The 16,828-nt window shown below is 37.6% G+C and overlaps 2 protein-coding genes across 4 annotated transcripts in view; one reads left to right on the forward strand and one right to left on the reverse strand.

Moving 5' to 3' along the window:
- Positions 1 to 12,233, reverse strand: part of LOC109039988 (chorion peroxidase) — a 65,281-nt gene extending 53,048 nt beyond the window's left edge. Inside the window, exon 1 of the mRNA XM_072297348.1 lies at positions 11,742 to 12,233. The gene's annotated coding sequence lies outside the window, so the exon portion shown is untranslated. The remainder of the gene's footprint in view (positions 1 to 11,741) is intronic.
- LOC109040074 (clavesin-1) lies at positions 8,535 to 16,449 on the forward strand. Of its 3 annotated transcripts, none has more exons than XM_072297350.1 (5): positions 8,535 to 8,750; positions 9,384 to 9,554; positions 10,854 to 11,055; positions 12,240 to 12,576; positions 13,829 to 16,449. In XM_072297350.1, the coding sequence occupies exons 2-5, from the start codon at positions 9,401 to 9,403 to the stop codon at positions 13,964 to 13,966; spliced, it is 831 nt and encodes a 276-aa protein (XP_072153451.1). In that variant the 5' UTR covers positions 8,535 to 8,750; positions 9,384 to 9,400; the 3' UTR covers positions 13,967 to 16,449. The 3 variants fall into 3 exon arrangements, with proteins under 3 accessions (XP_072153451.1, XP_018911409.1, XP_018911410.1); XM_019055864.2 differs by having other exon boundaries at positions 8,536 to 8,726; XM_019055865.2 differs by lacking the exon at positions 8,535 to 8,750 and adding an exon at positions 8,793 to 8,963.
- Positions 16,450 to 16,828: the final 379 nt, after the last annotated feature.

Consider the following 16,828-nt stretch of genomic DNA (forward strand, 5'->3'; position numbering starts at 1 on the left):
GCTACCGAGGGGAGGGGGGGGGGGTTACTATGATAGTGAGGAGTAAAGGTCCGAGGGCCAAGGTTGGGGGTCAGCTCTCGGGTCGCGGGGCCGAGCCTGCGCGTTGAGTGTAGACTCTTAAGTAACTCGCCGGCTACTTTCACTTCCATCTGCCAATACTTCAAACGTTACGGTCCATGCGCCGTTGTCACGTTAACGGCGCCACCATTGCTCTTCAACGGGGGAACTATCGGAGACTGATCGTCGAATCAGATACTATCCGCACTACAAGTGTTTGCGGAATTTAAAGAGCGCTGGGAAAATTGGATTGCATTTTGCAAAAAGGAACCACTAGCATTGCAATGTTACTAAGATTGTGCAACTTCTTTTGTCTTGGAGGAAAAACCCGATTATCCATTAATAGTTTCTATTTTAAACGCTAGAAACTGTAAATTTAAGACAAAAATTACCATCTAAATTTCATAGTTTTTCACGATTTCCGTAATTTTATTGCAAAAGATGAAGTGGCACAATCTTAGCGTCATTGCAATGCTAGTGGTTCCTTTTTGCAAAATGCAATCCAATTAGTGGCGACTACTTTTCTACTCATGCGTTCAAATCTCAATGCCTCGCGGCAGATGATAGACACGCTGGGGGAAAAAAACACAAATTGGATTTAGAGTCCAGGCTCCTGAAAACATTGACAAGAAAAAGGACTCTTGATTCAATCAGATTTAAGCTTAAATCAAAAGAAAATCCGCTCAAATTAAGAGGCTTGGTTCTTGATTTAAGCAAAAATCCGATTGAATCAAGAGTATTTTTCTTGCCGATGTTTTTAAGAGTCACGACTCTAGATCCAATGAGTTTTTCTCCAGTGCGACTACTTTTCTACTCATGCGTTCAAGTCTCCATGCCTCGCGGCAGATGATACAGTTTTTGTGACTCACAAAATTGGGCAACCCTTGGAAGCTCTTGATTTTTAAAGTGGAGACGTCAGCAGGGGGGGAGGGGATTTACACTTCTCCCTTCCTCTTCCCCTGCATTATTAAAGTGAATGTTGTTTAAAGGATTAAATATTTTACTTCAATGTTCACGACATTTTCAATGTTCACCGTATTTTGTAATCAATTTTAGGGAATTTTAGGAGATTTTTTTTGTTTAAAAATTTTTTCCCTCTGAGCAAATATATTGCCCCTTCTGATGAGCAGATTTGTTATTATGACACAGATCATGCTACTGGATTTTACTTCTCAATATGTTCTTAATCGAATTCGATTGTCAAAATGGTATTTACGTACGTTCTATCGGTAACTGCATAATTTTGCGAAGAATTTTTATTTAAGCATTGTAAATCCTTGAAACAGCACGGAATCAATTTTAAATGTTACAGATGATTAATATTATAACTCAAATTAATAATTTGCAATAAAAAATAAATAAATAAGAAAAAGAGTTTAAGAATTCCAATTGAAAGAGAGGTAATTAGCCATCCAAACCGAGTTTAACGATGGAACCAAGTCACATCAAGGAAACGCCGAGGAAAAGAGGTTTGAAATTTTACCCTATATTAGGGATCAATTTTAAAAATAAATTCAACGCCTTTTTACACGTTCAAAGTATTGTCTTCACTTTGAATTCTTACTGGAGGGATAAGTTCAAAACTACTTGTGCTTCCTTTTTTCTATCATGAGATTTGATTGCTTCCAGTTTAAATCATTTCATTTATCAAGGCGTTTTGAAAAATTTGAAAATGGAAAACTCGAAAAATGTAAAGTGCATCAATTACGGTGTTTGTAGTGGGGAATATTCCTTAAATTGAGACGAAAAATAGCGGAGATTTTAAAGGAGTTAAGTCGATCAGTTAATTCCTATTTAAAAATGTAAAACGACGGAATGTCTGCAACGTTGCAAACCGAGATACGCAGTTTCCAATTTTGGCCGTCGATTTCTATAACTTCATCATGTCTCATGTCACCGCCATCCTCGAAAAGGAGCTGCAAACCGAAGTCCTCGGACTTGCCGTTCTCTCATCCTCAACATCAGAATAGTGAAGACTTTCGCAAGTTGGGTGCATTGTTTCCCTTCCATTTAAAAACATTATTAATAATCGATTCCACGCCTCCATAAATATCGATTATTGCACGTGGATGAGCCTCGAAGTTGCCAACTCGTGCAGGTCGCGACTGAGTTACAGGACTTTACAACGAGGACTTTAGAGGGAGAGTATGGACAATTAGGAATCTAATGCCGATTGGCTGAGCCATCTTTGGCTGAAAATTGAGCATAGGGTACTTGCTTGGGATCCAAAAATGGTGAAATTTCCGAGCAGATAAGGGTTTAAATGACAGTTTAGTATTATTAACTTGTAGCGTTGCGCTTTCCCGTCCATTTCACTTTTTATTGTTTGTCTACATGGTGAGACGTGTTAAGTCAGTTCAGAGACCAATTCACACATATCAACGGTGTAAGTCGGCGATCACGTAACTCGGTTTGCGACGTCGCAGACTTCCTGTCATACTTCATTTTTTAAACGGAAAACTATACTCAACGGCAATTCTTTAAAACTGCCGTGATTTTTCTTCTTTGTGTCTTCTTTCAATAATTGCCACTGGATTCAGTCCAAGTGAAAATTTAAAAAAAAATCTTTCAAGAAAAGTTTGGCAATATTTGTATGCGTGCACGGTGCTCTTCCTCAAGAAGATGGAACACGGCTTACGCATCACAGGTCACGAGTTTGCGGCACATCACGCCCCTATAAACGCATTTGACGCAACACGCTGAGGGTGACGGCCGAATGTTCGAAATCGGGGTTCCCTCAAAATTCGACTATATTTTATCAGAAGGATTTACAAATCCAACTAATGCAGGGGCGGATCCAGCAATTTGGCAACACGGAATTTTCTCCATTTAAACTTGTGTCAAATGATCGATTCTTGTCGGAGTAGGCCCCTTCAAGAATCGATACATTTCCATAGGTTTAATGGAGAAGAACAATGTTGCCGATTTGCTGGAACGAGCGTTGTAAGAGAGCGACGAATACTGTGAATCTACCTACAATCAAGCTTGTTAATTTTGCAACCTTTTACTGCCGTGTTAAGAAAAAACGCCGGATGACCCTTCAGACATTGCCGAATTTCCTTTGATAAGATATAAATCATCAGGGTTTGGGAATATTTTTCCTCGAATACTTCACAGACTTATATTTAAGAATCAGATCTAAATTATCTGAAAGTTTCGAAAAAAATATTCCTACCACTTCTCAAAAATAAATATTTTATTGGAGGGAATTTGGTGACTCTCGAATGGTCATGCTGTGTTTTTCCTTAGCACGGCGGTATATCTCTCTAGATCTCCTAAAAAATAATGTAGAAATCCCTCACCAAGAGATCCAGAATCTAGAGATGGGGTTTTCTGAAAACGTAAGTAGCAGTTTTTCAAACCAATGAAAAATCTATTTCATAAATATGACTTTTTCCTGTCTATAAAGGTTACATCTAAAATGAACATGGTTTCTTTCAGAAATAATCATTCGCGAAAAACCATCATTCTTGTAAGCTGCCGATCTTCGATGCAGTATTTCACGAGTTTTTGAGATGTTTTGTTGATTGTGCGACGAGCGGGTTGAATTTTGGGTTGGTTTTGGGTCAAGAAAATGTTTAAAGTAAATGTAATTCTTTAAATTTGGACAGATTTTTGAGATGACGCAACTAAATGACCCAAAAATGTTTAAACAGATACAAATCCCACCATATAAAAAATTACCCACCGCGTTCTTCAAATACTTTTGTGATATTTTTTCTAGTGTCGCGCAAAGAGGGCGGTATTTTCTTAAGTGAATGCTCAATTTTAAGCACAAATCACAGTCTCTATTATCCACGATGGTCGAGATCGAAGGCACTGCAACTAATCAATCCTAAATGATAAATCTCGAAAACGCAATCACAAAGCCTTGATTCGCAAAAAAAAAAAAAAAAAAAAAAAAAAAAAAAAAAAAAAATTGTAAACAAAGAAAATAAGGAACTTATGACATTCAATATCGTCATACTTTAAAAAAATTGAATAAGTTTAATTTTGAAACCTGGTCGAGGGTAAGATGTCATCTCCTAAGAAATTTACAGACTCGATAGCAGATTATTTTCCCATGTTTTTCTCATTTTTAGCCAAAAAAACAAATTAGGAAAACCCATCTGATCCCTTTAGATAAGCATAATAGATAATCAAGTCTCTCCTCATACTCTACCTCAGCAGCATTTACTGTTTAAAAAGAAAGAATAAAAATAGTTGAAAAAATTAAAAAGATCGAAACATTTGATAAAATTCTTGGAAAAATGTGTAAATTCCAATTGGGTATCTCTATAAAACAAACTTGTTGCATATGGGTACAAGGTGGAACCCCCGTTTTATTTCGTGTCGCCTTTTTAACGCGAGAATGCCGGAAAAATTTCTCATCCCTGTATTTTAGTAAGTATTAGCAAGAAAGTTTCACAATCTATTAATTTCGTATGATGAATACACTTCATTATGTGTACTCCGCGTCAATTTCAATCTAAAATTCTCAGATTATTTATGCAAACTTTCTTAAGCACTTTTTTTAAGTAAATTTGAAATGAATTTTACTTAAAAAATCCGAAAGAAAATTTCGCCATTTGTAAAGTTTATATACTTCGCATAAATTGTTACTCGTCTTTTTTCCTTCGCTTGAACAAAGGATGCTACCAAGGTACTCCACCAAGTACTAAACCTTAATTTAGGAAAGAGATGTAGTTAGCAATTCCACGAGACTCACCTTGTATTCTATAACAGCGGCTCGAAGTAATCCTTGAAATATTTTTGCACTTCTAGACTCTGTCTCAAAAGTCACGACGAACTCTTCACAACAGAGGTGGGAAGGTAATTCTCGAAAAATTAAACGAGATAATCCGTCATGAGAAAAAGAAAAAAATCCTGAGCGAAAAGACACTGTACTTTCAACTAAGCGTTTTTTTCAGATCGCTGCTGTGGTTTACTTTTAACTGGGAACGGACCCCCTTGCGCCCGGGTTTATATAGATTGTCGGCAAATGCAAGACGGCCCCTCTCTCTCAACCTGCGACAAGGTAGCGCTCTCTGCCTCTTTCACCGGCGCGGCGCGGCGCGGTGCACTCCTGGTGTTACTCGGCCGAGCCGCCCCCCCCCCCCCCCCCCCCTCATGGTCCTTACGCTAGTGGTATCTTGGTGGTCTAATTTACCTCGTTCAAATGGGCTAAAAATATGGCCGGCTATGAAAAAGGGCCCTCAACTTTCAGGAGAAAACGTTCTAAGAGAGTCTTTACACTCGAAAAACGTATGACTCTGAGACCCATAAAAATGGCTCGGAGATCCATAATTTCTAACCAAAGTGACTTACCGTCTACAGTATGGCTTTCTGAGTCATACTTTATTGGTCGTGAGCCTATAAGCATGGCTCCACAAACTATATTTTATGCTCCATGATCCATAACTCGGCCGGTAAGTCACTCTTCCTATACTTGCTTTTTGAGTGTAGGGGAAAAATTCGAAATTGGCAATTTAGAGCTCTCAACGGGAAACGTTCTCTAGAAGGGGACAAGCTACGCGCGGTTTTAGTTCAATTTTCTCACTACATAGGGTGATGGCTGCTCCTTTTTCGTAAGCCCACGGTAAAAAAAAGGTATGGACCGGGGGCCCATAAAAAATGGCTCGGGATCCATACTTTCTAGGAAGTGTGACTCACCTAAAGTTATGGCTCCACAACCCATACCAGTATGGGTCCGATGATCCATGCATATTCGGCTCCTGGACCCATAAAGTATGGGTCCACGAACCATACGGTATGGGCTGTGGAGCCATACTTTATGATTCCAGGAGCAATATACATGGATCGGCGACCCATACCTACTGGTATGGGTCGCCGATCCATGCATGTGGCTCTACGACCCATACTTTATGGGTAGTGTCAGACCCACCACATCCCATCTCGGGCCCTGGTACCAGTTTTAAGGTCCGGGCCCCAAGCACGGAGGGGGGCGGGTCCGAGGGCATCCCCCGAGAAATTTTAGAATTTATACGACTAATCGGACGCATTTTGAAGCTTGCATAAAGAATTTTTCCATCAATTTCTGCTGAATAATTATGTTTTTTTTTCTACTTTCAGCACAAAATACTCGCGAATTGTTGCATTCAAAACATCTGGAAAATTTTTATTATTTTTTTTTTTTTTGGGAGGGGGGGGGGCATATGATACTATTTTCAGTTCTAAGAGGGCCAGGCCCCCCTGGACTTCCCCTTCGTTTGTCTATGGCAAGGGAGTTGAGCCATGAGCCCTTGAAGTCAAGGATGCCCAGACTGGAGACTCTTAGCATCTGACGACGGAAGAAAATGAAACGCAGTTACTAAAAATATCCTTCTGTACTGAAAATCTTGAAAATAGATAGAAATTTTCCAGGAACTATACTTCTTTGAAAATTTAAGAAGATTTCTACGGTGCCCCAGCGTGTTTCTGAAAATCTATTCACCTTTTGCGAAATTTTTAGGGTAAATTTTTCACTTTTTCTTACGAAACAAGGGTTGCATGTGAATTCGTAGTGGTTTTTCACGGGTAACATGGGCCCCCTCCGGGGCCCGGGCCCCGGTACCAGGGACCCAGTATCCCCCCCTTGAGGCGGGCCTGCCTTCATGCACGCTGGGCTTGTCGATTTCCTTTGACATTTTTGCAGTGGAGAATGCATAGCTGAAGTGCGCTACAGCTAGAATTGTGTTTAGCAAATGGGTGCTTTTTCTACGAGGATTAAAAATAAACGAGTGGTACGGGATATAACAAAAGAATATGAACTATGCAAAACGATTATTCCGATAACGGAACTTGGCTGTTTTGAAAACGCCTTCAAATGCGGCGTGATACCTCACGCATTCCGGAGAGTTAAAATAGTTGTATCACTGCGCCGTAAGAATGTGACGGAAGATTTAAATGGAAATAGCCTCCATGCACGCTGGGCTTGTCGATTTCCTCTGAAATTTTTGCAGTGGTGAATGCATAGCTGAAGTGTACTCCAGCTAGAATTGTATCATTTGTAAGAAATGAACCAAAAAATTATGAAAGAACAAACATAAATGTGGTTTAATTATTTTAACTTCCGTCGTTGCGCCGTGCCGCGCTGATCGCACTGTGTTTGGCGCAATGCGTGAAGTATTCCTGCAGTCTTGTAGGCGCTATCCGTTTCACGCCAACCGCTCCTGACCACGTGACCGCACTGTGTTTGGCGCAATGGGTGAAGTATTCATGCAATCTTGTAGGCGCTAATATGTGTTACATGCTGACCGCCGCGTCGAGGGCTTGTCCTCTCTTTCTCAAGTCCTCGTCATCATTCCTTTCTGCGCTGACAATGAGCACCAGGCAAAATTGTGTGTTTAGTTCCTCTCTGAACTCGACTAATTAAAGATGCCTGTCTCTTGTATCACCGAAAAACGCGACAAAATTAGAAATTACTATACTCTCAGGAAAAAGAGTTTAGTTTCCTTTTCTTAATGATAATTTTTTTTTTCTGGATCCATTTTTTTTACCTACATTTGAAAAAAATTGCAAAATATGCCACCCCCTAAATTTGCCGCCATCATAGGCGGTTCTAGACCTTCATGCTTGGGGGTGCCCAGAGGTGGAAAATGTCGGAGACCGGCCCCGAAGGGGACGGTCGCTCAGGGGAGGCCTATGTTTCGGCCCTCAAGTTTTATCCCTTTCCTACCCTCATTTCTCTTTTTCTCTCTTTCCTTTCTACTTAAATACCTATAAATTCAATGTAGAACATTTTTAGCAAAACTTTCCATCAAAACTACAATCTTACCGTAAAAAACCAGTAGAATCTTTGTAAAACATGGCTATCAATATTAATTCTCTTTAAAACATTTCTAATTGATTGCTGGGATTTCTTCTCAGTGTGAGCGAATACAGAATCTTTAAACGCAGTAATTTGGTCTTTTTTATATTAAATTTTTGCTTGGGGGTGCCCGGCACCCACTGACACCCCCGTAAAACCGCCTATGGCCGCCATGGGCCGCGGCCCATGTGGCCATCCCCTTAATCCGGCCCTGCCCCTTATTTTCTTCTAAAATACACCGCTTCTTATGGGAAATCGGGTTCTTCAGTAATTTGGAGCAAGCAGGCCATGCGCCATTGCAATATTACGTAACTTTTCGCGTAGAATACATATCTGAAGTCAAAATATACCCTTGCTTTTTGAAATTTGGGACTTATGGCCCTCTAAAGCCCCAACATTTTTGGGGATCGTGGCCCTCAAAATTTTGGAGCAACAGGGGTCATAAGGCACATCAAACAAAAGGTATTGACCTCTCCTCTCAGGAGAATTTGAAAAAATTCTCCTGAGAGTTAGATTTTGAAATTTGAATAATTTGGCCGCTTACAGCATCGAATTGAAAATTGCACCAAAAACTTGAGGCATGAATGCTTGAGGGTATTTTGCATATTTTGGCATTAATCGGCGGGTACCGATTAATCGATTAATCGGTTAGTAATCGCAGAGTAATCGATAGTCGGAACATCCCTATAAGTTAGGTTAGTTTAGTGTTTTTTTTTCGACCCACCCATCCTTCCTTTGTCTTCGTCACGACTATAATTCAATAAAAATTCTAATTATGTCTATAAAAACGTCATTTAAACCGTACTTAGAGTGTTTTTTCCTTATCACTTCTCCCTAAATCAATTTTGAGCGTGATTCATACTGTGATACTTGCCTGCAGGTGAGTGTTCTTTTTCAATATCAGGTACCTAAGATCTTTGTTTATCAGCTGCACTTATTACTTTCTATGAGTGCAAAACCCTAAACCCCTTACTTATCAAAAATAATTGCATTTTTAAAAAGCGAGGCGTACCCTCAGACACTTCTCCCTTTGGTGGCTACTTATTTTGATCAATGTACATGGTTCAGGAAGTGGGAATAATTAAGTGTTACACTGGTAACAATATCTGCTCCTTAGGTATGTAACACCCTGTTTTTTCTGGTTGAAAAGAAAGCGATATGACAGCTGAAGTGCGGTCAGATAACCGATACTGGTCAAGATTTTGCTTTGTCGATGTACTTAGGTACTTAATTATTGGACTCACGAAATCAATTAAGATCTTCAGTTTTACTCATTAGGAGCAAAGTAAGACACAGTCGAACTAGCGAGCTAATTTCACCAAACTTTCTCTTATCGGATAGTTGTAATACCTATGCTACTACTAAAGTGAGCATTGTGTAAGTTGTACACCAATATTTCTTGGTATTCTGTGCATTGTCATTTCATTCAAATCTGGAAACTCTGTGTTCTGTCACAAGCGCACATAGGGAGAGGGTTGGGGAAGAATAAACCTCTCTTAAGTTATTTTTGTTCAATTAACTTTCCTTTGTGTTTCAGAATGTTAAATTCATGAAATGGACATGAATGAATACGTCAACTTTGATCTGGGTACAGCCTACCCAAGTCTATTCTCATCATCATCAGCTGACTACAAACCACCAGTGAAACTAACCAAAGAAGAAGCTTTATTGAGGATTCGAGAACTCTTTAAAACTCGACCAGATATCGGTATGCAAGATGTAATCATACTTAAATAAAATTCCCTTCACTAATTTATTTTCCAAATATTTTACTAGCTGTTCTCTGTAAGTAGAACTGTGACATAGGGATTCCAGCATTCATTTTTTTAAGTCTTGTTTGTTTCTACGTAGGCAGTACACATACGTTTCAGAGTGCGACATTTTTATCCAGGCTAGAAACGAGTATATTTTCTGCCACCACAAGCAGATTGAGCCAGAATAAATTTAGACCAAGTTTGGACTTAGCATTAGAATGTACATTGCGGGAGTTTACATGTAGGGACACTTCGCTAATGTACGAAGCCATTTATAATCACATGGGCAAACCAAAATTTTGAATCAGTCGCAGGTCCAAGGATCACAGGAGACAAGAAAAATTTCCTCAGACTGCACGGATCTAAAAGCAGTAAAACTTAACTGTCTGAGGAACTTAAAGATCGCATGTAGCGTCTATTACCTAAAAACTTCTCATCCCTGAATTCTAGGTCCAAAGTCAGGTAACTTAACAGTCGAAGGGGGTTCCGGAAATAGGGCTCATGGACATGGGCGAGTTCTTATACTTTTTTTTTTTTTTTTTGAACTTGCTACTTGCGTAGTGCGTTAAGCATTACGCTGAGAGAGTGCAAAATGAAACGGATTCCCCTTATACTTACCTCTGAACTGGCTTATCCGAATAAGCAGATAGCCATGATCGCAGCTGCACTGCTGTATGTTCAGATAGCCACGGCCTGGAGAAACGAACACGCCTAGACTATTTATTATTGGACCTTCCTGTGGAACCCTCCTCAATTTTGTTCTGAGTTTTTGGTTCTTAGTATTGATCACTAAGCAATCTAATAGTACATGGTAACTCGTTTTCCTAGAAATATACTTCTATATCATATGACGATTTTGTTCAAACTGGAAAGTGAGTTGTACATTTATGGGCCGCTCAAGGAAAATGATTCCTGCATTCTCAACCTAGATTTTTTAGTAGGTCCATCGAGGCATTTGTCGAAAAATTCCCATCACTGCAGTGCCGAGGATAAACACTGCATGAGCTATCGAATGTTGCCATGTATCCTCCAGAATTTTCTTTTAAGAAGGTCATAAATTTTCCGACACTGTAGATCAAATTACAAACAAAATTCTTTGAAAACTGGGAAGAAAAATATTATTAAATTTTCCTTAAAATTTGTGATTTGTTGAAGGCAATTGGCAACGTTTCTAGGACCGTATGGCGTTTTTCCTCAGCAAAGTAGTGCATGTGTATGCGCACCTACTTAATTGAAAAATATATTCATTTCAGATTTCAGTGAAGTAAGCGATGGTTCCCTATGTAAATTCATCCATGCAAGAAAGTTCAACGTTGATGCAAGTTTTCAACTTTTAGTCAATTATCTGTCGTACAAGAAGCAGCATCCTGCTTTGTTAGATGTCGATATCAGAGATCCGTACATACTCACAGCCATCAAAGATGGGCTACCTGGTGTCCTAGAGGAAAGAGACAGGTATTTATTTTTTAATCCAATTCAAGCTTATCATTTCACAATAGTTGAGGATGCAACGGCACAGCTATTCAGATAAGGCTATCAGTAAAATTGCTCTCATACCAATGTGCTTTCCAGTGTTGCCATTTGAAAATTTCAAATCAACCTATACTCAGGCTCAGAATTACACATTTGGGTCTCCATTAATTGTTCTGACAACCTTTGTCTGATATAACAAAAAATCACCAAAGAAGGGGTCTAAATTGAACAAAAAGTGTGCATATTGCACATGACACTGATAATGAGCTCTCAATTATACAGAAATATGTAATTATGCACGTAGCTACAACACTGTGCCCTCCTCAAACTAAGTCCTCAGTACGCAGAGTTCGCAACCTCACTAGAAACTTTTAATAGACAGTGTTCTGCACAGGAGGAGCAAATGGTATCTGCTATTGCCAGTTTCGTAGGACTTTTAATTTCAAGGGAGCATTTGTGCAAATTTTTTTAACTTCTTGGAAAATTTTCTCCAGGGCATGAAACGAATTCCGTAAAACTCTCCAAAAAATCTGCATAACTGGTCTCCTGTAGAAAAAAATTAATTTTCTGATGAAAGATAAATATCATTGTCTTGTAGCTCCCTTTATCAAAAAGCTCCGTAAATAGTTATGACTTACTTTTTGAGATTTAACCTGCTACTCACTAACCTGGACATTTTTTTGAGCTGAGCGCGAACAGAACAATTAAGAATATTGAAATCTTTATTAGGTTTACTAGCATCACAAGTAAATAATAGATTGCACACTTTGGATTCAGTTTCTCTCTCTATCTTTGGCATCATAGGTAAAAACTGATCCGAATTTCAAATTATTAGAACTCGCATCAAAACGCTAAAAAAACCATTGTCTACAAGCAGCTTCATTTTTAATGGACAATAATAATTAACAGCACAAGAAACTAAGGACAATTTTCCTACGTGGAAGACAGATAACTGACAAAGTGACTTTCATACAGTCCAGTGGCAATTAGTGTTTCAGATAAAGCCAACAGATAAAGCCAGTCATGATAAACCAGAAGAGGTAAAGATAAGGTATTATCTTGGGTGTGTCACCGTCAAGTGTCATTTACTGTCACATTTCTCCATTTGGCCACATTTCCTGCTCCTGTGAAGTTTTTAAATGAATTTTTCTTTTTTATATGTACAGAAAAGGAAGAAAAGTCCTCGTTTACTTTGCAAGCAGATGGAACCCCAACAAACTACCATTGGAAGTATTGTTCAAAGCGTTAATTTTCACACTGGATCTTTTACTAGAGGATATCCAAAATCAGATAAATGGTCTTGTATTCCTTATTGATTGGACTAACTTTTCATTCCGCACGGCATCAAATCTAAATCCAAGAATCCTCAAATCAATGATTGAAGGACTCCAGGACTGTTATCCTGCCAGATTCAAAGGAATTCATTTTGTTGGACAGCCATGGTACGTGGAAGCTGCTGTAGCAGTTGTGAAGCCATTCCTAAAGGAGAAAGCTAGAAACAAGGTAAGATCAGTAATTATTAAATGGAAGAAAATTGTTTAGAACAAAAAAGGGATAAGGCTAAGAACTCAATTCAGCATGTGATTGCATGATCAGGATTGGAGGTGGCAAAATAATACATTTATGGTAAAATGAAGAGATCCATAATCTAGATTAAGTGCCCCAAAATTTACTTTCACGCTTGACTTTTTTCCAAGGTAAACTAGCCAACACTTATACACTCAATTTTCAGAAAATACGTTTAGGTAGACAAAAAATAATAAATAAATAAATTTCAATTCCTGTGATTATATTTTCAAATGAGTGTCTTTCATTAAGCCGGATCCATTAACTAAGAAAAGTCAGATTATATAAAAAATGTTAATTGAATGATGAAATAAACATCATCTCACTTATTGTTAGACCATCATCCCATCATCAAAATGTAATTTTTGTACTTTTAATATCCTCTTGTAAATATGTAGGTATCTCTGCTGTCGTCAAGGCTCTCAAAAAGTGTGGAAAATAACTCTTATGGCAACAGTAGCCTCTTTTTAATTTATTTTCTGAAGAAACAGATGATTTTCCTCAGTCAAAAATCATGACTGAGAGGAAAGCTAATCAATGAGCATAGGTTTATTAAATGGATCGCATTTATCATAAAGTATCCAGTGCGATTGCGGTGTATTCAAAATCATGCAACTTCCTCTTTTCTTTTAAAAATACTTAATTATTGTACATTATTTTAAAATTACACAATTATTTTTCTTTAAATTTTAACAATCTGGAATGGAGACGGTCTTGCAGTTTATAACTAAAGTCGCTACAAACTACAAGAGCCGCATCCATTCACATCCAAATATTGAGGCAATTCAACTTCTAGATGACTCGAACCAGATCAGACGCCTCAATAGGGTTAAACCAAGGGAATTGGCCAGCCCCCAGGTCTAACCCAATAGCCATATTATATACTTTATTTGTTTATTTATACCTTTTTCATGTGCAAATTTCTCGGTAACCTGTATAATCATCTTTACTAAGTACTTAATAACAAAGTGTATTATTCTCACGCAAGAAGTTTACAATAAAATAACATATAAAAAAATTGATTTGGTGGAAAGAAAAAACTATTTGCTTTTTTGGGAGATTCCTTGGATAATTATGAAGAAGCAACATTTTTACAACACTGTAATCAGGCTGGTTCTTTGTTGCTAAATGCGATCCAAATGTTACCTTTCTTGTTTTGTAACTTAGCTTATTTTCCAACCTTGCGTAGATATTCATCCATGGGAACAATGTGGGCACCATGCACGAGTATCTTCCTTGCGACATTCTACCAACAGAATTTGGCGGAGACAAGCCCCCCTTCAACTCATCAGCATTGGTTAATGAATTGTTACAGCGGATGGGGTGAGGAGTGCTAATTTCATGTAACTTGACTCCAACATTCTTGAAGCAGGTAATATGGACGCTTTTCTCATCAGCTCTTGTCAGTATGAACAAGAATATTTTTATCCAAGTTTGCACAATTGACTATTTTTTTATTTAGTAATAGGACTAAGAGTAATGACATTGCTCTTAGTTTTGAACCTCACAAAGAAAGCTTTTGCACCTAATCAATTAACTTACCGTGATATTTATTCCTATATAAAATGGCTGAAAACAAGATTTTGATACGTAGAACGTAATTGTTTTTTACCAATGTTATTTTGTAAGTGAAGCATACATATTATGGATTATTTTTACGAAGTACCTGTAGTTAGTAGAATGAGATAAACAGACCAAAGCTTCCTCATGGAATCTTGATTGACAATATGAAACAATGTAATGCTGATTCGCTGTAATCAACAACACAGCACAGCAGTGGGCTTGCTGGTTCCTCGCCAATTAATTTTTTTTTTTCTTAAAGTGCAGACACGCACTTATGAGGAGTTTGTCAGGTTTTGACAAACAACTGGAAAGATAATTAGTCTTCTAATGGTGATTTGTTTGGGGTTTTTGGCATGGACAAACTGGTGTGTAATATATGACAATACTTAAATTAAAAAAAAATCAGCAGATTTAAACTTCCCAGCCAAATTTTTGTCTTAATCGATACGGTGTATCACATGCCAAATCAACCACGACAAGAATCTAGGAGGAATCACCCTAAATCTAATTTTTTTTTTAAGTGCCTTCTTTGTCAGCTGTTCTTTAATTTTTACTATTTAAAAGAAGAATTCCAGAAAGGGGGATTAAGAGAAATAATGAATACTTCAATGAGGGTGCTAATCTGATGTCCAATTATTTCAAACTCTCTCTGCACCCACTTATTGAGAAATAACCCTTGACAGTATTGCAGCATAAATAATGAGAACTCGGCATTTCTTTAATACTGTCATTGAACTAGTCTCTTTTTTTTCAAATCATGAATACCTAAGATAGTGTTTCCAAATTTGTTAAAAAAGATGAAGGTTTTTGTTTCGAGAATTAGGACCTTCAATCAGAAATTCAAAATATTGAAAAGTATTTTTTCAAAAGTCAAACTAATTGAAACAAACTATTCAAATTGAGTTGTTATGAATTCAGCGGTTCCTCAACAGTTTATAGCACAGAGATATGTGTTACACTCATCTTACCTTTTTGATTGGATCTCCAATGTAACTTTATTGAAGATTATTCATTGAATGTGTGTGAACTCATAGACTGCTAGTGTCGCACAAAAGGACACTTTTTCGGCTTAGAAGAAGTCTTTAACACAAAAAGTGTGCTAACTAATTCATGATCTAAAAAAACTAATTATGGATCTAATTTCCACAGTTTTGTACCGTACAGATCTAATTTTTACGGTGTTCCCTCCAGGTGAAAGGTATGCACATGTTAAAGTGAGTTCCTCTCTTTTTTGCCTCTTATATCAATGCAATGAGGAGGATAACATCAAACAACGAATATGACCATCTATGGGTAAAGGAATCTTGGTCCCAAAAATGTCAAAAACGAGGTTTTAGCAAAATAATTGCATTACCAATCGCACCAAAAGCTCGATAATTAATAATTACGGAAAGATCTCATTTTTTGATTTGAGGACACCTCTTCTTTTTTTTGCACATACTTTGGTGCTCCTCAATTTTTGGCACAAACATACTTCTTGCCCTAGGGGAACACTTGAAACTTTCCTTTCAAATAGAATCTCTTTTCAATTCATACATGCATTTATTTTCTTATCATAGCTTTTGTGCTAAAATGATTTTTACTATTTTCAGTATCTGTGATATAATCTTGACAAAACACTAAAATACCTCCCTGGGGATGTATCAATGGTTGTAATAAACTAATCTGAGTTTAACTCAGGTTCAAAGTAACTAAAGATTTGAGGAAGACAATGCATATTAGACTGTCTAGATCAAAGTTTGATGTCGAGCCTCATTTTTAATACGCCAAAGGGCACAGCCCATGAGACTTGTCAAAAAAAATCTTGGATGGAGGACTAATTCATTACTTAAATTTTTATAAATAACAATTCTGAATTGCTTCTTTAACAGTACATTGGTTTTTTAGCACTAACAAACAACAAAACTTGAGTCGTTTCCCGGGATTGATGGAAAGTTGGAACTGATTTTTCCGCTGAAACTGATTTTAGCTGAAGAATGCATTGTCTTCCTTTATTTGTAAGTTTACCAATGAGGCAAAAATTTTTGTCTGACGATTCTTAAACGATGCTGACTGACTTGTGGTCAAAGCACTGAATTGATACCCATTTTATATTAATTTTTACACTGATGCAAACAGGGCTTGGTATTTTTTGTCTCAAATTTTTTAAAATAAGTGCACAACACTATGAATGTAACTTTTTATTGTTGAATGTTTTTTTGTGAAATTAATCTATCTTTATTATTAAAAGTCAATTTTTCAAAATGATTCATTTTATTCTTTAATAAAAATTAATTCCTTTTTCACCCAAGTAAAATTTAACAGAAGCTTTGTGCATTGAAAGCATCTCTTATTATATGCATACTTGTAATTCACAAGAGTTTGAACTATATGCATGGTCGGAACTAGGGGCTGTTTGTGGGGGCAGAAGGATACCTTATCAAGGAATATCCAGGGGACACAAAAACACCCCGTAAAGGGGAATTTTCGGAATCCCACAGGTTCCAAGGAGAGCTCGAGGATTTCCATAGCCTCAAAGGCAGATCCTGCAGGGGCCTTTCCCAGAAAATTTTGAAAAATTTAGTTGTCTTAAGAGCACTTTTGAGATCTTCTTAACAGCAAATTATCCGAATTAAAATTTCAAAGG

This window comes from Bemisia tabaci, chromosome 2, assembly GCF_918797505.1.
Source record: "Bemisia tabaci chromosome 2, PGI_BMITA_v3".
NCBI lineage: Eukaryota > Metazoa > Arthropoda > Insecta > Hemiptera > Aleyrodidae > Bemisia > Bemisia tabaci.